General features: G+C 40.3%; 1 protein-coding gene across 1 annotated transcript in view; it reads right to left on the bottom strand.

The window, feature by feature from the left end:
• DOCK3 (dedicator of cytokinesis 3) overlaps positions 1–25,178 on the bottom strand; it is a 494,638-nt gene that overhangs the window by 457,436 nt on the left and 12,024 nt on the right. The window contains exon 3 of the mRNA XM_011992509.1: positions 625–721. Coding sequence (XP_011847899.1) covers positions 625–721 — 97 coding nt within the window. The remainder of the gene's footprint in view (positions 1–624; positions 722–25,178) is intronic.

The following is a 25,178-nucleotide window of genomic DNA, read 5'->3' as shown; positions in this document are numbered from 1 at the left end:
GACTACAGGCACACACCACCATACCCAACTAAATTTTTAATTTTGTGTAGAGATGGTGGTCCCCAAAGTAGTTTCAAACTCCTGGCCTTAAGCAATCCTCCTGCCTCAGCTTCCCAAAGCACTAGGATTACAGGTGTGAGCCACCATGCCTGGCTTCTATTACATTTTCTATTAATTTATTGGGCCAGCAAAGTGTCAGATATGACATATCCTTGAAGCTTAGTAGCTGCTATAAACTGTTAACACAATTTATTGGCCTTTATATCCACCATTAGGTTCACAAAAGATAAAAATAAATAACTCTCAAGTTGGTTCATTTGTTCTGTAATTATCTGTTTTATGAAAGCATCTGGGGACACAACAATGAGTAAGACAGCTAAGATCCCTGGTGCTATGTAACATATTCCAGCGACTGGAGTAGAGAAACTACAGGCATATGAACAATAATGTGTGCTCCTCAGGTTGAAAAAACTCAGTCTGCTATGTTTCAGTAAATACTAAGAATATACATTTGATAAACTGCAAATATTCAGAAATCTAAAACTGCATACTTAGCACAAGTTAATATTTTTACTTGGTACACTAAACTTTAATGATCCAATAAACCAGTAATCAACTACTTACCACATACAACTGTTTCCACAAACTTGCCCATTCTTGTAGAGTTGCTGTAACCTCAGTCACAATAGAATCTTCAAGTGGAACCACAGTTTCATACTGCCTAGAACCAGAGCCACAAAAGACAGCCATATTATCTCTGAAAAAAATCTCAGCAAACTGTTTCCTGTCTTTTACTTGTTTAACTCACATTTTAAATTTATGCAAATAAAAAGTATATCTAATTATCAAAGACCTTTTTATAATGATATACTGCAACAGTGAAAGTGAACTGAATTAAAGAGATTTGGGTTTTACTGTGTAAGTCCTCAGTTTTACTTTTTATAATACTATCCTTAAAACACACTTTTTTAAGAACAGTCTCTAAGCTTTTTTCCTTCAAGGAAAACCCATGATACTACCCAAGTCTTGCTCAGATTAATTTTTTAAAATTATTTATGTCCTTTAACATTTTTCTGCATGAAAGTTTGCTCATACCCTTGGTTAAAAAAAAAGATCTGGAAAAATGTGGGGGGTTGTGGCAGGGAGGAACCCACACAATTAAACTTTGAAAAGTTTAATGCATACTCCATTATATTGGTATTGTATTTCTTGCAACACAATGTCAGCAGAGGAATTCTAAGTCTGGTAGAGGAATTCTGAACCTAGTAACAGAAAGGTCCTTGGATTCTCTCTGACTACTTCATAAGCAGCATCCACTATAATGCCAGTCCCTGTGCCAACTGTCAAAAATTCATCAGTGAACAAAAATGAACAGGATTACTATCTTCAGAAATCTCTTGGTCTGGACAGGGAATCAGACAGACATGGACAGTAATAAATCTAAAATGAAAATGAAAAGGTACTGATGTGGTTTGGCTGTGTCCCCACCCAAATCTCATCTTGACTTGTAGCTCCCATAATTCCCATGTGTTGTGGGAGAGACCTGGTGAGAGGTAATTGAATCATGGGGACGGGTCTTTCCCAAGCTGTTCTCATAATAGTGAACGAGTCTCACAAGATCTGATGGTTTTTATAAAGAGGAGTTCCCGAGCACATGCTCTCTTGTCTGCTGCCATTAAGATGTGACTTTGCTCCTCCTTTGCCTTCCACTGTGATTGCAAGGTCTCCCCAGCCACGTGGAACTGTGAGTACATTAAATCTCTTCTTTATAAATTACCCAGTCTCAGATATGTCTTTATTAGCAGCATGAGAACAGACTAATACAGGTACAATGAAAGATTTTTAGCTGTGGTATACAATTTACAATGAGCAGATCAATAAACTCTTCTCTGAAGAAGTGTCAAGGCCCAATACATGCAAAAAAATCATGACATGAAAAGTGTGTGCAAAGGGAGAAAACGAGTTATGGTGTCACCTGCAAATGAGAAAAGTATGTAAGATGTCACTGAGTTGGAAAACAATTTCACACATCCACGATGAAAAAAAGCTGGTATGACTGGGACCAGCTCTCATAGGACCTTTTCAAAAGACAGTAAAAATTCCAGATCTTAACACAAGTAACCTGAAAGAAAAGTTACTGAAAGCAGGAAGACTAACTTGATAATATTTCTATAATGTCTACACCAATGTTGAGGGTTAATAAAATACTTTATATGACCAAAGATTTGATATACTGATATACTGAGGTAACTTATACACATTTATTAGCCAAGGGGAATATCGTCCATCTGAAAAAAAAAGTCCAGGAAAATATATTCCACAAAATTAGCATCAAGTATTATTTGTTTCCACAAGAAGCAGCTGACAAAGCACCACTGTGTTCAAAGATGACTCAGTGCATTAATATTGAGCATCAATGAATATATAAGTTATCTGATTATGCCTCATGGTTTTACTGTGTTCTTATTTTGTGTGACTTACCCCCACAGCTCACAAAAAGTCACCTTGAAATAATGCCATGGCATTATCTATATTCATCAAATTTACAAGCTCATTAATATAAAAGCCCTCATCAAGGGCTTGTTAAGAGTAAAATGTGACAAAGGTAGTATCAGCAAGATGGCAGAAGAGGTGCTTTCTATTGTCACATGCCCCCAAGAAGCATCAATTTTCACAACAACTTGTGGACGAGAGCACCTTTGTGGGAGTCTAGGAATCCCGCAGAAAAGTTTCAGCACACTACTGAGGCAAAAAACCCAGAATAGATGCAGTGGAGAGAGTAAGAAGTTTCATTTTACCTGCATCACCCCTCCCACAAAGCAGCACAGCTCAACAAGAGAAACTCCATAACCCTACAATTTCTCAAAGCGGAAAGTAAAAGCACAATGATTCGGCACCCGGCTCCAACAGCCATGTAAGACACTGCCCAAGAGACTCACTTTTCTCACCCCACCCCGAATATTGTGGTGATCAGCATGCTGAGTATTTAGGGAAGATGGGAGCAGGAAAATAACTGTGGTTTAATTTACTTTCATTTTTTGAAATAGACCATACTGATCTTCTCAGACAAAAAAGAGGAAGCTAATGATAAATGTTATAAGAAAGTCATGATGACTTGCTACACAAATTCAAATTGAATGAGAAGACATCCTTTATTTCTTCAAGCTACTGGTTAAAAGTTGCAATTTCTGAAGTTATTTCCATATACTACATCTTAAGAATGCTGCAGAGATAATTAGGAGATGTATAGAAACAATCAGGGAAATCACAATCTCAGTAACAAAACTTAAACATAAAGCACAAATAGATGCTATATGTGTGACATCAACTATAACATCTAATGTTCTAAAAAGGTTCACTGTAAACTGTTGCAGACAGATAAAGATTTATGAAGAAAGTGAAGTTACTAGAAGAGGCTTGCATCTGAAAGGCAAGCAGTTGGAGAGAGAGTCCTAAAGACCGTACTATGCTATAAAAAGTGGCACAGAAAAAATAATGAGCAAGGCATATTAAAGAGAATTCATGCTACTGATGGCAGCAGGCCATCTGTAGTGAGGAGGTGTGGGCGGTGGAGGCAGGAGTGGCTGCAGGAGCAGCAATAGCTGTGGTGAGTCTCTAGTGCCCTACCTCCAGGAGGCGGCTGACTGCACTGCCCTCACCCTTACACAGCCAGGCAGGACCCAGCCCCAGGCCCGGAGCCTCTGCAGCTCCAGAAACTCTCCCCAAGTCACTGCTCTCTCCTGCCACTGCTGCAGGGAGGGTGATGGGAGGAGGCAGTGCTGGAGCCACGCTTCAGGGGCCAGGGGCAGGAAGTGAGAGTGGTGCCCACTTCGGGGATCAGCCAGCAGTGCAGTCACCATGCCCACCTCGCAGAGAGCACTGGATTCCTGCGCCTCTGGAGGAGGCTGTCTGCACAGACCCACCCAGGGTCGCATGCCCAGGGTCGCATCCCCAGGGTCTACCCCATATAGGTCTGCACAGTATCACTCCCAATGGCCGGCCCAAGGCCTGAGATCCACTCCTAGAGATGCCCATCCTGGGCAGGGCCCCAAGCCCGGTGAGGGGGAGCTCTGGGCCGCCCCTGAGCACTGGAGCCACCGAGGGAGCTCGGGGAGACGTTGCCCCTGCCCTGGACACTGGCCGGGGCCCAGCAAGGACCTAGAGCCCCAGCCCCAGGCTGTGAGGAAGCACAGCAGGGGCTGCATGCTCCAGAGGGCCAGGAGCTACAGGTAGCAGCCCCACCGTTTTGGGCATGGCTGCAGCTGCCCAAGTCAGGGTTGTGGACCTGGGCCTCCCTGGGCTCTTGGGGGGCAAGGAGTAGGCAGGAGCCTTGCACCAGTGAGGCTGCAGCCGCCCAAGTCGGGGCTGTGGATCCAGACCTCTGCACTCACTGCAAGGCTGTGAGATTTTAAATTTGACACTATGGAAATAGGGAAACATGAGCGATGTTAAAGGAGTGTTGTGTTTTAGTAAGATTAATGCAGAAATGATATGCAAGAGAAAGTAAAATACAATTTCCTTGGAGTTTCATCTATTAGGTCTTTGGCTACTTTAATCATTAAGATCTATAAAAAACTGAGATTGTTCCTATCTTACAGTTCTAAGACATAGGACTTATGATAATTTGGCCTCAACTGCTAGTTTCCTCACTTCCTAGCTATGCTACTTTAGTAAAGGTATTTGACCTCTCAAAGCCTTGCCTTCCTCATCGGGAATAAGTGGATAATTCCACTATGAATCTGGGATACCAAAGTGTGATGTGGTTAAGTGTGAAGTACCAAATAAAATGATTAGTATATAGGATATTTAATAAATGGTAGCTATTGTTGACTCTCAATCTTTCATTTTCATTGCTTACAATTAAGCAAAGAGTTTCTAGAATAAAATGCCAAAATCAGCTAGATTTTATATTGTACTTTATATTTTTTACAGATGTCTTATCAAAATAGCTCAGTAAATTCTTATTTTGACATATTTCCTCAGCTCCAAAGACACAGCAATTATAGGTAAAATATAAATATTTTTGAGATCCAAAATAAAATAAATATCTCAGTACAGCAACAACAGAACAACAATGACAACAACAAAAACACAGCAGTGAACGAGGGTGAAATCACAGGTCTTCTAGACTTTGAAGTCAAAAGCCAGCACTGGTGACTAGGAACTTAGGGCGATAACAAGGAGGGAAAAAGTGCTCAAAATGAGATGGGAACCAAGGCCAGATTCACTGGTTGAAGTTTTGGAAAAGAAAGCCAACATGAGGCACAACACCAACTGCTATTAAACCTCATTTAGGACTATGGTTTTCAGCAAGCTGCAGGACTAAGGAGACTGGACCTTAAGCAGCCCCCTCCCCACTTCAGCCAAGGGTCAGAATCTACCACAGCCCCAATGTCACTGTGGGGAAGAAGCTCTAAAATGCTGCTGAAGGACCTGGTTCCACACTGGAGGTTAGGGGACAGATAGCAGTAACTGCTCAAGCACTAGACAGATATGCTCAGAGGGAAAAACGGAGAGGGGAAACAAAATCATCCACTTCTGAAAACCAAAATTCTACAATGCATGAAGACTCTATTATGTTAAAAGGCTTAAAAATAATACAAATGCTGTTCAACTTACAACGGGGTTACATCCTCATAAACCCGTTGTAAGTTGAAAATACCATGAAGTCAAAGATGCATTTAATACACCCAACCTGCCAAACATCCATAGCTTAGCCTATCCTCCTTTAAATGTACTCAGAACACTCATATTACCCTACCGTTTGGCAGAATCATCTAACAAAAAGTGTACTTTATAATAAAGTGTTAAATATTTCATATAACTTGTTCAACACTGTACTGACAGTAAAAAACACAATGTTTGTACAGGTACCCAAAGTATGGTTTCTACTGAATGCGTATCACTTTCGCACCACTGTAAAGTAGAAAAATCTTAAGGCAAACCATCATACTCTGGGGGCCATCTGTAAATCCTTTTCAGATAAAATTAACTTTATGAAATGGTCTGATAAACATTTTTAAATGTTTAGGATGCTTAGAGAAATGAAAAGAATCACTTCCATTTCAGAAAGGAAAAAGTATGAAACAGAACCAAGCACAAATAAAACAAGAAACGATGATATGCAATAGAATCAACTAGGAAACTTGCAAACGAAAATTATTAACACTCAAGTGTCCATCAATAGATGAATGGAAAATTTAAATGTGGTCTATATAAGTGCAATGGAATATTATTCAACCTTAAAAAGGAATGAAATTCTAATACATTCTGCAACATGGATGAATCATCAAAGCACTATGCTAGTGAAATATGCCAGATACAAAAAGACAAATGTTATGATTCCATTTATATTAGGTACCTAGAATATGAAAATTCATACAGACAGAAAGTAGAATAGAGATTACCAGAGGCTGGGTAGAGGCAGAACGGGGAGTAACTATTTAATAGGGACAGAGATTCTTTTGGCGATAATGAAAGTTCTGGAGATGAATTGTGATGACAGCTGCACAACATTGTGAATGTATTTGATGCCACTGGGTTGTACACTTAAAGAATTGAAATGGTAAACTTTATATTATATATATATATTTCATCACAATAAAATCACACAAAAACATTGCCAATGAAAAAAGAAAACCTCAATAGAGAGGATATATGTTAGAAAGAATTCAAAAGAAAACAGTCACAAGCCAGTACTGATGAAATCTCTCTAGAATGCAGGTCAGGGAAAAAAAAGAGACCCAAAGTATCTGTGAGTACTTAAGAGTACATGGGAAAGAGGTGGAAAAACTCTAATCTACTGCTAATAGGTATCCCAAAAGAAGTAAATGGCAGTGTTACAGACAATTGTGGGATTATTTTTTTCCTTCTCTGTTCTGCCTCATAATCCCCTTCCCCTAGGTGGAAAGTAGAGACAGATTGTCCTCCATTCTGTGAGTGTAAAATGATGGATGCTTGATTTATCAACCTTCCTGCATCTGGGGGACACAGGGCTATGACCTAAGTTCCTTTCAACCCAGACTTAGAAAAGGAAACCAATGACTTAAAGAAGCAAAGACTGAAAAGAAGACAACTTGGTAGCAGCTACAGTCAATTTCCAGAGACAGCAGTCTTTTTCTAAATTTCCCATGCAGTACTTATTTTATTTTCATTTTTTATGGATGTATAATAGTTATACATATTTATGGGGTACATGTAATATTCTGATATAAGCACACAATGTGTAATGAGAAAACCTTGGTAAATGAAATATCCATCACCTCAAATATTTATCATTTCTTTGTATTGAGAACATTCTAAATCTTCTCTTCTAGCTATTTCAAAATATACAATAAATTATTGTTAGCTACAGTCATTCTGTTGTGCTATAAAACCACTAGATCTTATTCTATCTAACGGTATTTCAGTACCCATTAACCAATCCCTCCTCATTCTCCACTCCCCACTGCCCTGTGGGAGCATCCAGTTTTAAGTTGGTGAGGGGAAGGAAGAAGGCAGAAGTAAATACTGTAGTCAAGGTATGTTTCATTGAGAAGATTTCAGAAAAGGCCTGAAGGAAGTGACAAAGCTAATCAGGCACAGCATCCCATGCATAAGAAACAACATAAGCCTCAAGGCAGGAGCATACCTGAAATGACTGAATAAAAGCAAGAAAACCAGTGTCACTGAAGGTTACAGGGTGACAGGAAGCCACATCATAAAACTTGTAAGCCTTTGTAAGAACTTTAGTGTTTGTTCTGCATGAGATGGGAGTCGCTGGAAGGTTTTAAGCAGAGGAGTAACATGATCTAACATATTTTTAAAGAACAACTCTGGCAGTTATGTTGTAGTATAAACTGTAGGGGAACGTGGATAGAAACAGGGAGACCAGTTAGAAGGTAGTGCTGTAACACAGGCAAGAAAATATAACCCCAGGAAGTACCTGTTTTTCATTCCATGCCATAATGGGACAATTTAGGACACCAAGATTCTCCTTCTTCTCAGCTGTCTAATGCTGTACCAACTCCAACTGACAGTCCATAAGGTGCTCACATCTTTCCTACCGTTCTTTGGCAGCTGACTCTCAACAACTCTCACAATCTTGCTATAGTGGGCACACATGCTAATTCCCTTTCAATTCCCACTTTCATCTAACCACTTTGGAGCCCTAGATCTCTAACCCTCTCTGGTTATGATAATGTCAAGGTTCCTATAACACTTATAAATAAAATATATATATAACTATAAGCAGAGTCTAATACTGTCTCCATCCTAGAGGAAAGCATGAGATTGAGTTTGAGAAAAGCTTTGCTAAATAAGACCAAGAATGAGGTCACAGAATTAATTAATAAATGGATGAACAAACAAATGAACAAATAAATAGGCAAACTTTAAAAAAAAAAAAAAAAAACTCTTGGTCTGGATGCTCAAAAGCAAGAAATCTTCCAGGTACTGCTGACCTACTGATTCTCCCTTTAACTCTAATCCAAACTAAGAGTTAACAAATCTAGCATATGTAGAATGGATATATAAAAATTGATTACATGAATTGGAATTATCTTGGCATACCCAACTAAATTAATGTCAAGAGACTGGGTCGGGGGAGGAGGGAAGCACTCGGGCACAAAGCACCTGTCCAAGGGTTCTATCACAAGCCAGCTGCCAAAATGGCCCGCTATAACTTTGGGAGGCCGAGGTGGGTGGATCACCTGAGGTCAGGAGTTCAAGACCAGCCTGGCCAACATGGTAAAACCCCATCTCTACTAAAAATACAAAAACCAGTCAGGCATGGTGGTGCGTGCCTTGTAATTCCAGCTACTCAAGAGGCTGAGGCAACAGAATCACTTGAACCCGGGGAGGCAGAGGAGACAGTAAGCTAAGACTGTGCCATTTGCACTCCAGCCTGGGCAACAGAGTGAGACTCTGTCTCAAAAAAAAAAAAAAAAAAAAAGACTAGTTTTACCTAGTAGCTGCTGAAATGAACTGCCATGACTCTAAGAACAGTTTTACCTACTGCCATCACTCATCCAACCAATCAGAGCTTGCCAGCTCCCAAAAACTTCTCTAGTGTAAGTTTTCTTTCAAAACAATATGTAACATTTCTCTAATAAAACCCCAACCTTCTGTTTCTTCTTCAGACACACAGAAGACTATCCTGTCTGTGTGTATGCCCTGAATGGCAATTCTGCTTTCCTAAATAAAACCTTTTTTTTTTTTTTTTTTTTAAAGGAGGCAGAGTCTTGCTATGTTTCCCAGGCTGGAGTGCAATGTCTACTCACAGGCATGATCATAGTGCACAATGGCCTCGAACTCCTGGGCTCGAGTAATCCTCCTGCCTCAGCCTCCTGAGGAGCCAAGACTACAGGTATGTGCCACTATGCCTGGCCTTCCAAATAAAATGCTTTGTTTAGAGATTTGTCTCTCTATTTTTATTTGACTTTGATAGATGGATGAGACAATTTGATATATACAAAATACTACTTGGAAGAACAATCTCTAATCAGGAAACCAGGACTGCAAAAGGCTTAATGCTCACTTTTCTGATGCTCATGCAAGAGTTCATTTTCTCTTTCAGCTTCATCACTCATATAGCCAAAAATCAAACTCAAGTTTTGATCCTAAGGATTGCTGAATTACAAGATCAGTTGAATTCATGGCCTTTTCATTAAAATTAAGATAAAAGGCAGGGTAGTAACATAAAAATAACAGTAACCTGTGAATCAGAATGGAGATAGAAGAAAGACATGGGCTAACTTAGGAAAGTCTGAGCTCCACCCCTAGTAAACCTTCTTTTGGCATCAGAAAAAGTCCCTCCTTCTGGGCTGATGAGGGTATCCTTGCCTTGCTTACATACTGTGAGATTACCTCGCCTGAGTGAATTATCTTGCAAAGAGAAGCCCATTTTCCTTAGACCGTACACCATCCCCATAACTGTCCCCAGTGTCCTGTAAATTCAATGTTTACTTTCCCAGCCATCCTGAAAAGAATGCTGTGAAAGAAATAGCAGCTATAGAGGAGCTCAACTCTATGAACTTTCCCTCACCGAGGCTAATCTGACACAACTACTGAATCAGAACGGACTGGTAGCAGTGGGCAACCCTGAGACTTGGATGTGGTACACATACTCCAAGTTTATTAGCCAACTGCCTACAGGCAAGCTTATACTTTTGACCCCGTTCATGATAAAGAGGATGAGACTTGGACTTACTTTCCCTGGCTGCTTCATTTCTGGAAACATAATCTTCAGCAGAGTATTTAATACCTTATTTGCCATAACTCTCTTGCATACAAAACTGGAATATGAGCAAGGAATTCACTTTAAACAAAAAGAAGGAAAATAAGAGCTGCAACTCACCGGATTAACTGATCTTACTAATTACCTCATCACCCAGAGCAACACACTGTATAGAACAATAGACAAGACTATAGAAGACTTCATTATACTAGCTTTTTAAAGGCTGGGGCAATCCACACGTTAAGACAATTATTCTGAACCAGTAACTAATATAAAGTTATGTTTCTCCCATAACCAGAATACATGGATCCAGAAACATGAAGTAGAAATGTAAAGGACAATTTCTCATTCTCACACGTAATGACTCACTTGCAAATTTTTTGCTTTCTATCTTTGAGGACTCTGGCTCCGCTAATTTAGAATTCAAGGGAAACATGCATACACCAGATAAGAATATGATTCAATTATATCGAAGCTGAGATTCCCATGAGGCCATTTCAGGTTCAGGTTACCCCTGACACTGAGCAAACAAACAAACAAAAAACAAAACAGAGGCAGTTTTGGCATTGGTTGGCATGATTTTTACAAGTCTTTAACAGAAATACTTTTGGTGCTATATAATAGAGTAGGAAGAAGTATGAATGGAACCCAAAAGATCCCCAGGGAATATCATAATACTACCATGCTCTGTGGTAAAAGTTAGTGCAAGAGTACAGCATTCCTCTGCATACTGAACCATCAAGGGCTCAAACACCACAGCTAAGTAGTACCTAGCTAAGCCAAGGAAATTATAAAATGGGTGGTAAAGTAAGGAAATCACTAATGCAAATTAATTTCTGTGACCAAGTAGAGAAACATGTCTATAATATCCACGATATATTATTCCTTGCTATGTCATGTATTCATTTATAAATTTAACTTCATTGACTTTTCCCCTCTCCCATTCCCCAGTGATTGTTTCCCCGCCTATTTTTAAAAAGGTAGTGATAAGGTTTAGCTTTACACTAAAATCTATAATTTACAGAATAGCAAAAGAGAAACATTATAAAACTAAAGGAGAATATTGGAGAGACTATCAATTTGTAAATTTATATTAAGTATTAAATATTGTGGAATACAGCTAAGGTATTATATAGAGGGAATTCCATAATATTCAATTCTTGCATGAGATAAACCTAAAAATAAAAACCACTGTGGAAAATAGCGTGGAGTTTCCTTAAATAACTAAAAGTAGAACTACCATTTGATCCAATAATCCCACTACTGGGTATCTACCCAAAGGAAAAGAAGTCATTATACAAAAAAAGATACTCACACACACGTCTATAGCAGCACAATTCGCAATTGCAAAAAGGTAGAACCAAACCCAAATGCCCATCAATCAACAACTGGATAAAGAAACTGTGGTATATACATATACGATGGAAGACAATAAAGAGGAATGAATTGATGGCATTCACAGCAACCTGGATGAGACTGGAGTCTATTATTCTAAGTGAAGTAACTCAGGAATGGAAAACCAAGCATCGTATGTTCTCACTCATAAGTGGGAGCTAAGCTATGAGGATGCAAAGGCAAGAGAATGATGCAATGGACCTTGGGGACTCAGGGAAAAGGTGGGAAGGGGGTGACGGATAAAAAGACAACAAATTGGGTGCAGTGTATACTGCTTGAGTGATGGGTACACCAAAATTTCACAAATCACCACTAGAGAACTTTCTCATGTAACCAAATACCACCTGTTCCCCAATAACCTATGGAGAGAAAAAAAAAATTTTTTTAAAGACTAAAAACAAATTTGCTAAGTGCATAAACCTCAGAACTGACAAGAACAAAAAACAAAAGTACAAAACTTCAGAGGTAAGAAAAAACACAAAATACAAACTATCATTCATGACAACCGAAACAAATTCATGAGATAGAAAACAAACAATATTAAGAATAAGCAAAATAAAAAAGCTGGTTCTTTATAAAGTCAAAGCAGAAAAACTTCCGAAAAAATTGATGTGAAGAAAAAATTTTAAAACCACAAAAGCAATATTAGTATAAAAGGGATGAGCATAATCATAGATTTGATCTGAAATTTTTAAAATATTCTTAAAAATACAATGAATAAGCTTATAGTAATAAATCTAAAAAAAATATGGATGTAAAAATTTCCAGGAAAATATAAAGTACTAAAATTTACTCAAGAAGAAATAGAACACCCGGATAAATAAAAAAACCATTAAAGAAACTGAATTAATCCAGTAATCAAGTTTTTCTCCCCTACCCAACCCTACTACCCAACTCATTATCTAAAAGATAGCAGGCCCAGACATTTTAAAAGACAAGTTTTATCAAACCTTTAAAGAAGGGTTAATCTCTACATTCACTTTTTTAGTCTAGCAATAATGTGAAGGTTATTCAACTCATGCTACAAAACTAGAATAGTATTTAGACCCAAATTAGTAAAGGATATGACAAGAAAAAATCATAGACCAATCACATACATAAATACAGAAGCAAAAATCTAGAAAATCAAAAGCAATAGTGTAATAAAAATAATACATCATTACCATGACAGGTAATGGGAACATCCGTGTCTTGCCTCTAATATCTCAACATTATTACATTCCATAGGTCTTTCCTACTTTCTTAAAATATGTATTTTGAAATGATTACCAAGCAAGATGTACAACTAAAAGCCTCTAGCACTTGTTCCCCTCATAAAGGGAGCCAAAACAATTAAAAGACAACTACTTTTTTTTTTTTTTGAGACAGAGTCTCACTCTGTCGCCCAGGTGGAGTGCAGTGGTACAATCTCGGCTCACTGCAAGCCCCGCCTCCAGGGTTCACACCATTCTCCTGCCTCAGCCTCCCGAATAGCTGGGACTACTGGCGCCTGCCACCACGCCTGGCTAATTGTTTTCTATTTTTACTAGAGACGGTGTTTCACCGTGTTAGCCAGGATGGTCTCGATCTCCTGAGCTCGTGATCTGCCCGCCTCATTCTCCCAAAGTGCTGGGATTACAGGTGTGAGCCACCGCATCCGGCCAAGACAACTACATTTTAACAAAAATAACTGAGGGACAGTGCCAGAGTGCATCAAAGGAGCAATACAAACTTTGGTGAAAAAAGAAACTTGGCCACGTAGAGAATGGAAGGAAGCATCGGGCCCATCTCCCAACTGGGCTCAGCTGGAAACCAGGAGGAACTTATCCCAACAGTAAGGAGTTAAGCTAAAGGATCCCAGGAACACACATTAACACCCTGGACACTTGCAGGCCTCACCACTCAGGCCAATGCAGTCCTCATAGGAACTAGACCCAGCTGAGGGAGATGCCTGGAGTCCACACAGCTGTGCTTTCCCCAGAGAAGGAGCTGACACCATCTCCCATCCCCTATGGCCCACATGGCTATCACACTTCTCCATTTTGGAACTGAACTATGGCTGGAGTGTATCTTGCTTTGGGGGCGAGCAGACGTGGCATTCCTTTATCTCTGCGGCTGAGGCAACACAGAACCATCACAAACCTATGGCTGGATATCCCCAAGCTAAGTTGTGAGCAACTGTTAGACCCCTCCCCATAGAAACAAGCAAAGATGGGACCACTCTACCTAACCTTCCCCCTACTGCTGTGGGCCAGAGCTGAAGTAGTATCCTCATCTTGAAAACACGGTACCTTGGTCACCTAGAACAGTCATGCCTCTCCAGTAACTAAGCTGAAACAAAACAGTGCCTTGGCCGCTAGGGATTGGCTCCACACCCTAGTACCTCAGCTGAAGCAGCTCCCTGCATTCCAGGAAAATGATACGTAGGTCACCCAGAACAGTCAGACCTCTCCCCAGGCCTCAGCTGAAGCAGCACATCACCCCCTGGGAAACTGGTGTCCTGGCAAGTGGAGCAGCTGCGCATTCCAGGACTGAGTTGGTGTAGTACCCCATGTCCCAGAGAAACAGAATGGTGTCTGAATTTGGATACCTTGCTCTATAGGCCACGCAATACTAGCATCCTGCCTTCCATGCAGGTGAACTCGTCCCCTAGTGCATACGCTGCTGAAAGACTGCTCTCCCTGGGGAGGGCAGTCATTGCTGTACTGTTCCCTGTACCCTCCAGGGACCAAACAACAGCTGTGCTTCACCATTCTACAAGGGCAGGTACATTCTGCCCCTGTACCTGACCTCACAGTCTGAGATACTGCAAAGTCCCGCCATCTAATGGTCTAGAGTCACTACTACAAGATGCCTCATGCCCTGCCCCTGAGTTCCACTGGATCAGGATGCCAAACTGCAGCTGGACCCTACTCCTAGGCCCAAACCTCCAGAACACCTCTTCCCTGGAGTCAAGCCAGTGCTGTACCCTGCCAGGCAGAAGTAGAATCACAACTAAAACCTGGCACTCAGCCCATACTGCTAAGGGGTGCCTCAAATTCACAAATCTTGGCTGTGTGAGCAATCTATATCCAACTCTGCCACAGAGAGTAAACCTAAACCCCAAGACCCAGGTGCTGCAATACATTCATGACACCCCGAAGCTAGAACACTAGTCCCACAGCCACTTCGAGAACATCCACCTAGAATCCAGCACCACTGCAAATGCTTGTGGGCCTGTCAAACATGACACCAAGCGGGATCCCATTGGTTAAGTCTCCCCATTGTGGGAAAAGCAAAAATTAATCAACAAATTGGTTTTGGAGATTTAAACACCCTACTATCAGCATTAGACAGATCATCTGGACAGAAAATCAACAAAGAAACATTGGATTTAAACTATACTTTACATTAAATGGACCAAACAGACATTAAAGAACATTTCATTCAATAGCTGAAGAGTAAACATTTGTATCATCAGCACATGAAACATTCTCCAGAACAGACTGTATATTAGGCCACAACACAAGTCTCAACAAACTCAAAAGAACTTAAATCATATCAACTATCTTTTCTGACCACAATAAAACTACATATCAATAACAAGAAAAACTTTCAAAATTACAGTTACATGCAAATTAAATAACATGTTTCAGAATAACCAATGTCTCAATGAAAAAGTTAACAATAAAATTTAAACATTTCTTGTAACAAGTGAAAACAGAAACACAACAAACTAAAACCTATGGATACAGCAAAAGTGGTATTAAGAGGAAAGTTTATAGAAATCAATGCCAATATCAAAAAAGTAGAAAGCTCTCAAATGAACAACCTGAAATAAACAACAAGAATGAGTATAAATAATTAGATGAGCAAGAACAAACCAAACCTAAATATAAGAAAATAAACTATGAAGAGCTGAAATAAAATTGAGGGAAAAAATACAAAGAGCCACAAAATAAAAACTGGATTTTTTAAGAAGGTAAACAAAACTGACAAACTACTACCTATACTAACCATGAAAAAAAAAAAAAAGACCCAAATAAATAAAATAAAATAAAAAAGAGAGACAATACAGGAAGGACAAAGCAAGATGCCAGAATACAAGGCTCGACCAACTGTCCTCTCCCTGCAACACAAGGACACCAATTTAACAACCATCCACACCAAAAAAGCACCTTTATGAGAACTAAAACTCAGAAGACCTCCATATAGTACCTGGTTTTAACTTCACACTGCTGAAACAGGCACTAAAGAGGTATAAAGAACAATCATGAATCGCCGATGCCACTCCTTCCCAATCCCCCAGCAGTAGTACAGAGAGGGTTCCTGTGCACTGAAGACAGGGAACTTGTAGCAATTCTAAGGCACTGAATTCAGTGCTATTCTGTTATAGCACAAAAACAACACAGACGAAACTCAGCTGATACCCACCAACGAAGGGATCATTGTAAACTAGCCGTAGCCAGAAGGGAATCAACAATTCCAGTGGTTGGAATGTGAGTTCCCACAAGCCTCACCACTGTGAACATGCTTTGGGGCCCTAATCTTGAAAGGCAGTCCAGGGCACAAGTACTGCAACTCCTGTGTGAGTGCTGAACTGGGCCCAGAGCCAGTGGACTGGAGGTGCATGAGACCTAATGGCACAAGAGCCGAAGCAACTAAGAGAGTGCTGACATCACCCCTCTCCTAGCCCCAGGCTGCACAGCTTGCAACTCCAAAAGACAACTCCCTTCTGTTTGAGGAGAGGAAAGAGTGGGGAAGACTTTGTTTTGCATATTGGATAACAGCTCAACCACAGCAAGATAGGGCACCAGTCAGTCACAAGGTCTCCTTTCCAGGTCCTAGCTCTCAGACCTTACTAACGTGCTAAACTAAACATACCCAGGCCAGAAAAAAACCCGCTGCCTTGAAAGGAAGGATCCATTCCAAAATAAATTGATCACCTGCTAACTGAAAAGCCCCTGGGCCACGAATAAACACCAGTGATACCCAGATACTATGTCAAGGGCCTTGGGTGAGAATCTGAGACCTGCTGCCTTCAGGTGAGACACAGAACATTCCCAGCTCTGGTGGCTACAGGGAAAGACTTCTGCTTGAGAAAAGTTGAGGGGAAAAGTAAAGAGGGCTTTCTCTTGCACCTTAGGTACCAGCTTGGTCACCAGTCAGTAGGGAACAAAGCAGGCTCTAGGGGCCCTCAATTCCAGGACTTGGCTCTTGGATGGCATTTCTGGAACTGTCCTGGGTCAGAGAGGAGGCCACTGCCCCGAAGGGTGAGTCCTAGGCAAGGCAAGATTCACTGCACGCTGACTCAAGAGCCCTTAAGACTTAAGGGAACATCAATAGTAGTCAGGCAGTACTCCCTGTGGGGCTGTGGGCCTGTGGGCCTGTAGCAGCAGTGGCTACAGGGTGAGGTTTCTCTGCCTTTGAAAAAGGGAAGGAAAAGGGGGAAGGATGGTGTCTTGTTTCAGTAACAGCTCAGCTACATAGCACAATAGAACACCAAGTAGATTTCTAAAGTATTGGGTGAAACCCCGCCCCCGATATTCACATGAGTTCTTTTCTATTTCCCTAAGCGTTGGCTGGTCTGAGAAATAAAGGGAAATAATATAAAATAGAGAAATTTTAAAGCTGGGTGTCCAGGACAGACATCACATGTCAGCAGGTTCCGTGATGCTCCCTGAGCCGTAAAACCAGCAAGTTTTTATTAGAGATTTTCAAAATGGGAGGGAGTGTACCAATAGTGTGGGGGTCACAGAGATCACACGCTTCACAAGGTAATAAAATATCACAAAGCAAATGGAGGCAGGGCAAGATCACAGGACCACAGGACGGGGCGAAATTAAAATTGTTAATGAAGTTTCCGCACGCATTGTCATTGATAACATCTTATCAGGAGACAGGGTTTGAGAGCAGACAACCTGTCTGACCAAAATTTATTAGGCAGGAATTTCCTCGTCCTAATAAGCCTGGGAGCGCTACAGGAGACCGGGGCTTATTTCATCCCTTTGTCTTCCACCGTAAAAGACAGCCGCTTCTAAAGTGGCCATTTTAGAGGCCTACCCTCAGGGGCACATTCTCTTTCTCAGGGATGTTCCTTACTGAGAAAAAGAATTCAGTGACATTTCTCCTATTTGCTTTTGAAAGAAGAGAAATATGGCTCTGTTCCACCCAGCTCACCTGCAGTCAGAGTTTAAGGTTATCTCCCTTGTTCCCTGAACATTGTTGTTATCGTTCTTTTTTCAAGGTGCCCAGATTTCATATTGTTCAAGCACACATGCTCTACAAACAATCTGTGCAGTTAACGCAATCATCACAGGGTCCTAAGGCAACATACATGCTTCTCAGCTTACAAAGATGACAGGATTAAGAGATTAAAGACAGGCATAGGAAATCACAAGGGTATTGATTGGGCAAGTGATAAGTGTCCACGAAATCTTCATAATTTATGTTCAGAGACTGCAGTAAAGACAGGAATAAGAAATTATAAAAGCATTAATTTGGGGAACTAATAAATGTCCATGAAATCTTCACAATTTATGTTCTTCTGCCATGGCTTCAGCCGGTCCCTCCATTCGGGGTCCCTGACTTCCCGCAACACTAAGGTTTTTTACTAGTTCCTGGCTCCTGGACATCACCTCTGGACCCACCTGGGAACTAAGGAAACATGGCATCCTGAAGGAAAGGACACAGGCCTGGCTGGCTTTGCCACCTGCTGACTGTAGAGCACCGGGGCCATGAGCAAACATACACAGTAGCCAGGGAGTTTGGCTATAGTAGTCCTTGCGTGACATTCAGTGCCATGCAAGCTTCAGGTCTGACCCAGCACAGAGCTAGTGGTGGTGACCACAGAGGTGCTTATGTCACTCCATCCCCAGCTTCAGATGGCTCAGAACACAGAGAGGGAGATTCTGTTTATTTGGGAGAAAGTAAGGAAAAAGAACAAGAGTCTCTGCCTGGTAATACAGAGAATACTTCTGGATTGTGTCAAAGACTATCAAGGTGGTACCTCATGATCAAGTGGAATTCATCTCAAGGAAAGAGAAAGTAATAAAGGGCATCTAAATTGGAACGGAGGAAGTAAAACTGTTTCTGTTTGAAAACAACATGATCATATGTATCTCTACAAACTCTACCGGAAAATTAATTATAACTGAAAGGCAAATTCAGTAAAGTTGCAGGACATAACATCAACCTACCAAAATCAGTAGCACTTCAAGAGATCAATAAACTGGCAGAAAAAGAAACCAAAAAGCAAGCCCATGTATAATAGCTACAAAAAAATAATAAGATCCCTAGGAATAAATTAAACAAGGTAGTGAAAGATCTCTACAAGGAAAACTATTAAACACTGATAGAAAGAAACTGAAGAGGGCACAAATAAATGAAAAGAAAATCCATGTTCATGAATAGGAAGAATATTGTAAAAATGACCAAACTACCAAAAGTGATCTGCAGATTCAATGTAATCTCTCTCTCTCTCTCTCTCTCTCTCTCAAAAAACAATTACATTCTTCACAGAAATAGAAAAATCCTAAAATTTGTATGGTACTACAAAATTTTCCAAGTAGCTAAGGTAATCCTGAGTAAAAAGAACAAAGCTGGAGGCATCACACTACCTGACTTCAAAATATACTAAAAGCCACAGTAACCAAAACAACATGGTACTGGCATTAAAAACAGATACATAGAGCAATGAAACACACTAGAGAACAAAAATAAATCCACACATATAAAGTCAACTGATTTTTGTCAAACGTGGCAAAAACATACATTGGAGAAAGGACAGTATATTCAGTCAATGGTGCTAGGAATACTAAATATCCATGTGTAGAACAATGAAACTAAACTCCATCTCTCACCACATACAAAAGTCAACTTGAAATGGATTAACGACTTAAATGTAAGACTTGAAACTGTGATATCACTAGAAGAAAACATTGGGAAAACTCTCAGCACATTGTCTGGGCAAAGATTTTTGGAGTGAGACCTCAAAGGAAAAATAACAAAAGCAAAAACAGGCAAATGGGATTGTATCAAGCTAAAAAGCTTCTGCACAGAAAAAGAGGCAATCAAGAAAGTGAAAAAACAACCTATAGAAAGGGGGAAATATTTGCAAACTATTCATGTGACAAAGGATTAATAACCACCATATATAATGAACTCAATTCCACAGCAAAAAGACAATCCAAATAAAAATGGACGAATGAGGGAAGGCATAGCAAGATGGCCAAATAGAACCCTCCAGCAATCATCCTCTGCAGAACACCAAACTGAACAACCACCCATGCAAGAAAGCACCTTCTTAAGAACCAAAAATTAGAGGTGAGTGGACAGAGCACCTGGTTTTAACATGATATCAAGGAAAGAAGCGTTGAAGAGAATAAGAAAGCCTTACTTGCATTGCCTACACCACCAATCCCTATCCACCACTGGCACATGGAAAGATAATCTGTGTGCTTGGGGGAGGGAGAACAAAGTGACTGTGGGGCTTTGCATTGGAACTCAGTGATTCCTTATCACAGGAGAACATAACACATGGCAGAATTTGGCCAGTGCCCATGGAGGGGGCTCTTAGAGCAGCTTCAGCCAGAGGGTAATCTTACACCCCAGCAGTAGGCACCTGAGTGGTGGCTAGCCCCACCGCCAGTGCACTACAGTGCCCTTGGGTTCTGAACAAATCTGAAACGCCGTCTAGGCCACAAGGACTGCAGTCTTTGGGCAAGTCCTGGGGCTGTGCTGGGCTCAGAGCTGGTGGACTTGGGGTGCACATGACCCAGTAAGACATGAGATGGGGCAGCCAAAGGAATGCTTGTGTCACCAGTGGAAGAGATCTCTCCCTGAGCTGCACTGTCTAGAGTGTAAGGAGGGGTGATGCTGAAAACTCAAAAAGCCAGAGTACCTTTTCTCTTCCAAATGACTGTAATACCTCTCCAGCAAGAGCACAGAACTGGGCTGAGGCTGAGATGACTGAATTGACAGAAGCAGGCTTCAGCCAGCTTCGTTGAGATAAAGGAGCACGTCCTAACCCAATGCAAAGAAGCTAACAATCATGAAAAAATAATACAAGAGCTGATAAGGAGGATAACTACTTTAGAAAGGAGCACAACTGACCTGATGAAGCTAAAAATAAAACACAGGAAATTCACAATGCAATCACAAGTATCAATAGCAGAATAGACCAAGCAGAGAAAATGATCTCAAAGCTTGAAGACTATCTTTCTGAAATAAGACAGGCAGACAAGAATATAGAAAAAAGAATGAAAAGGAATGAACAAAACCTCTGAGATACATGGGATTTCGTAAAAAGACCAAACCTACAACTGATTGAGTTACCTGAAAGAGATGGAGAGAACAGAACTAGGCTGGAAAACATACTTCAGGATATCATCCAGGAGAGCTTCTCCAACCAAACAAGACAGGCCAACATTCAAATTCAGGAAATCCAGGGAACCTCAATAAGAAACTCCACGAGATCAATCCCAAGACACATAATCATCAGATTCTCCAAGGTCAAAATGAAAGAAAAAAGGGTTAAGGGCACCCAGAGAAAAAGGACAGGTCATCTACAAAGGAAAGCCCACTAGTGTAACAGCAGACCCCTCAGTGGAAACCCTATAAGCCAGAGGAGATTGGAAACCAATATTCAACATTCTTCAAAAAAAAAAAATTCCAACCCAGAATTTCACATCTGGCCAAACTAAGCTTCATAAGCGAAGAAGAAGTAAGGTCCTTTTCAAAGAAGCAAATGCTGAGGGAATTCATCAACAGGCCTGCCTTGTAAGAGCTCCTGAAGGAAGCACTCAATATGGAAAGAAAATACCATTACCAGCCTCTACAAAAATGCACTGAAGTACACAGAAGAACAGTGACACTATGAAGCAACCACATGAACAAGTCTGCAAAATAACCAGCTAACATCATGACAGGATCAAATTCACATATAACAACATTAAACTTAAATGTAAATGGGCTAAATGCCCCAATTAAAAGACACAGAATGGCAAGATGGATAAAAAGTTAAGACCACTGGTATGCCGTCTTCAGGAGACCCACCTCACGTGCAAAGACATACATAGGCTCAAAATAAAGAGATGGAGGAAAATTTATCAAGCAAAAGGAAAACAAAAAAAAAGCAGGCATCACAATCCTACTTTCAGACAAAACAGACTTTAAACTACCACATATCAAAAAAGACAAAGAAGGGCATTACATAATGATAAATGGTTCAATTTAATAAGAAGAGCTAAATAACCTAAATACATATGCACCCAATACAGGAGCACCCAGATTCATAAAACAAGTTCTTAGAGACTTACAAAGAGACTTAGACTCCTGCACAATAATAGTGGGAGACTTTAATGCCCCACTGACAATATTAGATCATCAAGACAGAAAATTAACAAAGATATTCAGGACCTGAACTAAGCCTGGATCAAGCAAACCTGATAGATATCTAGAGAACTCTCCAACCAAAACCAACAGGATATACATTCTTCTGATTGCCACATGGCACTTACTCTAAAATAGATCACATAATCAGAAGTAAAACACACCTCAGTAAATGCAAAAGAACTAAAATCAAGACAGTCTCTCAGACCACAGCACAATCAAATTAGAACTCAACGTTAAGAAACTCCCTCCAACCCTCACAACATGTGGAAACTGAACAACCTGTTCCTGAATTGACTACTGGGTGAATAATGAAATTGAGGCAGAAATCAAGAAGTTCTTTGAAAATAATGAGAACAGGCCGGGCGCGGTGGCTCACGTCTGTAATCCCAGCACTTTGGGAGGCCGAGGTGGGCGGATCATGAGGTCAGGAGATCGAGACCATTCTGGCTAACACGGTGAAATCCCGTCTCTACTAAAAATACAAAAAAATTAGCTGGGCGTGGTGGTGGGCGCCTGTAGTTCCAGCTACTGGGGAGGCTGAGGCAGGAGAATGGCGTGAACCTGGGAGGCGGAGCTTGCAGTGAGCCGAGATCACGCCACTGCACTCCAGCCTGGGTGACAGAGTGAGACTCCATCTCAAAAAAAAAAAAAAAAGAAAAGAAAAGAATGAGAACAAAGAGACAATGTAACAGAATAGCGGGAATGCTGCTAAAGCAGTGTTAAGACACAAGTTTATAACACTAAATGCCCACATCAAAAAGCCAGAAAGATCTCAAATGAGCAGCCTAACATCACAACTAAAAGAATTAGAGAACCAAGAGCAAAGAAACCCCAAAGATAGCAGAAAGCAAGAAATAACCAGGATCAGAGCAGAAGTAAAAAAAATTGAGATTTCCGTCTCAAAAAAAAAAAAAAAAAAAGCCCTTCCCAAAAAAAAAAAAAAAATCAATGAATCTGGAGGCTGGTTTTTTGAAAAAATTAATAAAATAGACTGCTAGCTAGACTCATTAAAAAAAGAGAGAAGAATCAAATAGACACAATCAGAAATTAAAAGGGGGATATCACTACTGATCGCACAGAAATACAAACCACCACTAGAGAATACTATGAACATCTCTATGTCCATGAATCAGAAAATCTAGAAGAAATGAATAAATTACTGGATGCATATGCCCACCCAAGACTGAACCAGGAACAAACTGAATCCCTAAATAGACCAATAACAAGTTCTGAAATTGAGGCAGTAATAAATAGCCTACCGTGCAAAAAACGCCCGGTACCAGAAGGATATACAGCTGAATTCTACCAGAGGCACAAAAAAGAGCTGGTACCATTTCTACTAAAACTATTTCAAACCAATGATAAAGGAGGGACTTCTACCTAATTCATTCTATGAGGCCATCAATACTTTGATACTAAAATCTGGCAGAGATACAACAAAAAAAGAAAACTTGAGGCCAATATACCTGATGAACATCAATGCAAAAATTCTCAACAAAATACTGGCAAACTGAATCCAGCAGATCATCAAAAGCTTATCCACCATGATCAAGTCAGTTTCATCCTTGGGATGCAAAGCTGGTTAAACATATGCAAATCAATAAATGTAATTAGGCACATAAACAGAACTAAAGACAAAAACAACATGATTATCTCAATAGATGCAGAAAAGGCCTTCAATAAAATTCAACATCCCTTCATGTTAAAAACTCTCAATAAACCAGATATTGAAGGAATATAACTCAAAATAATAAGAGCTACATAGGACAAACCCACAGCCAATATCATATTGAAAAGGCAAAAGCTGGAAGCATTACCTGTGAAAACTAGGACAAGAAAAGGATGCCCTCTCTCACCACTCCTATTCAACATAGTATTGGAAGTTCTGGCCAGGGCAGTCAGGCAAGAGAAAGTATTCAAATAGGAAGACAGGAAGTCAAATTATCTTTGTTTGCAGATGACATGATCCTATAACTAGAAAATCCCATCATCTCAACCCAAAAGCTTCTTAAGCTGACAGGCAACATCAGTAAAGTCTCAGGATAAAGTCAATAGTGCAAAAATCACTAACATTCCTATACACCAACAACAGGCCAGCAAAGAGCCAAATCATGAATGAACTCTCATTCACAACTGCTATGAAGAGAATAAAATACCCAGAAATACCGCTAACCAGACAGGTATAGGACCTCTTCAAGGAGAACTACAAACCACTGCTTAAGGAAATCAGAGAGGATACAAATGGAACAATATGCCATGCTCATGGATAGGAAGAATCAATACTGTGAAAATGGCCACACTGCCCAAAGTAATTTATAGATTCAGTTCTATTCCCATAAACCTATTATTGACATTCTTCACAGAATTAGAAGAAACTGTTTTAAAATTCCTGTGAAACAAAAAAGAGCCCAAATAGCCAAGACAATCCTAAGGAAAAAGAACAAAGCCATAGGCATCACTACCCAACTTCAAACTATACTACAAGGCTCAAGTAACCAAAACAGCATGGTACTGGTACAAAAACAGGCAAACAGACTGATGGAACAGAACAGAAACCTCAAAAATAAGACTGAATATCCATAGCCATCTGATATTTGACAAACCTGACAAAAACAAGCAATGGGGAAAGGATTCCCTATTTAATAAATGGTGCTGGGAGAACTGGCTAGCCATATGCAGAAAATTGAAACTGGACCCTCACATCTTACACAAAAATTAACTCAAGATGGATTAAAGACTTAATTGCAAAACCCAACACTATAAAAACCCTAGAAGAAAACCTAGGCAATAGCATTCAGGACATAGGCACAGGCAAAGATTTCATGACAAAAATGCCAAAAGCAATTGCAACAAAAGCAAAAACTGACAAATGGGATCTAATTAAACTAAAGAGCTTCAGCACAGCAAAAGAAACTATCACCAGAGTGAACAGGCAACCTATAGAACGGGAGACAGAATCTATAAGGAAGTTAAACAAATTTACAAGAAAAAAACAAACAACCACACTAAAAAGTGGGCAAATGACATGAACAGACATTTCCCAAAAGGAGACATACACGGAGCCAACAACACAAACTGGGACCTGTCAGGGGGATGGTGGGAGAGAAAGGATCAAGAAGAATACCTGCTTGCTTTCTTTCTTTCTTTATGGCAAGATGGCAGAATAGGAACAGCTTCGGTCTGCAGCTTCTAGCGACATCAATGCAAAAGGCGG

This window comes from Mandrillus leucophaeus, unplaced genomic scaffold (assembly GCF_000951045.1).
Source record: "Mandrillus leucophaeus isolate KB7577 unplaced genomic scaffold, Mleu.le_1.0 Scaffold412, whole genome shotgun sequence".
Classification (NCBI taxonomy): domain Eukaryota; kingdom Metazoa; phylum Chordata; class Mammalia; order Primates; family Cercopithecidae; genus Mandrillus; species Mandrillus leucophaeus.
The sequence above is the reverse complement of the archived record's forward strand: the minus strand, read 5'-3'. Positions and strand labels throughout refer to the sequence as shown.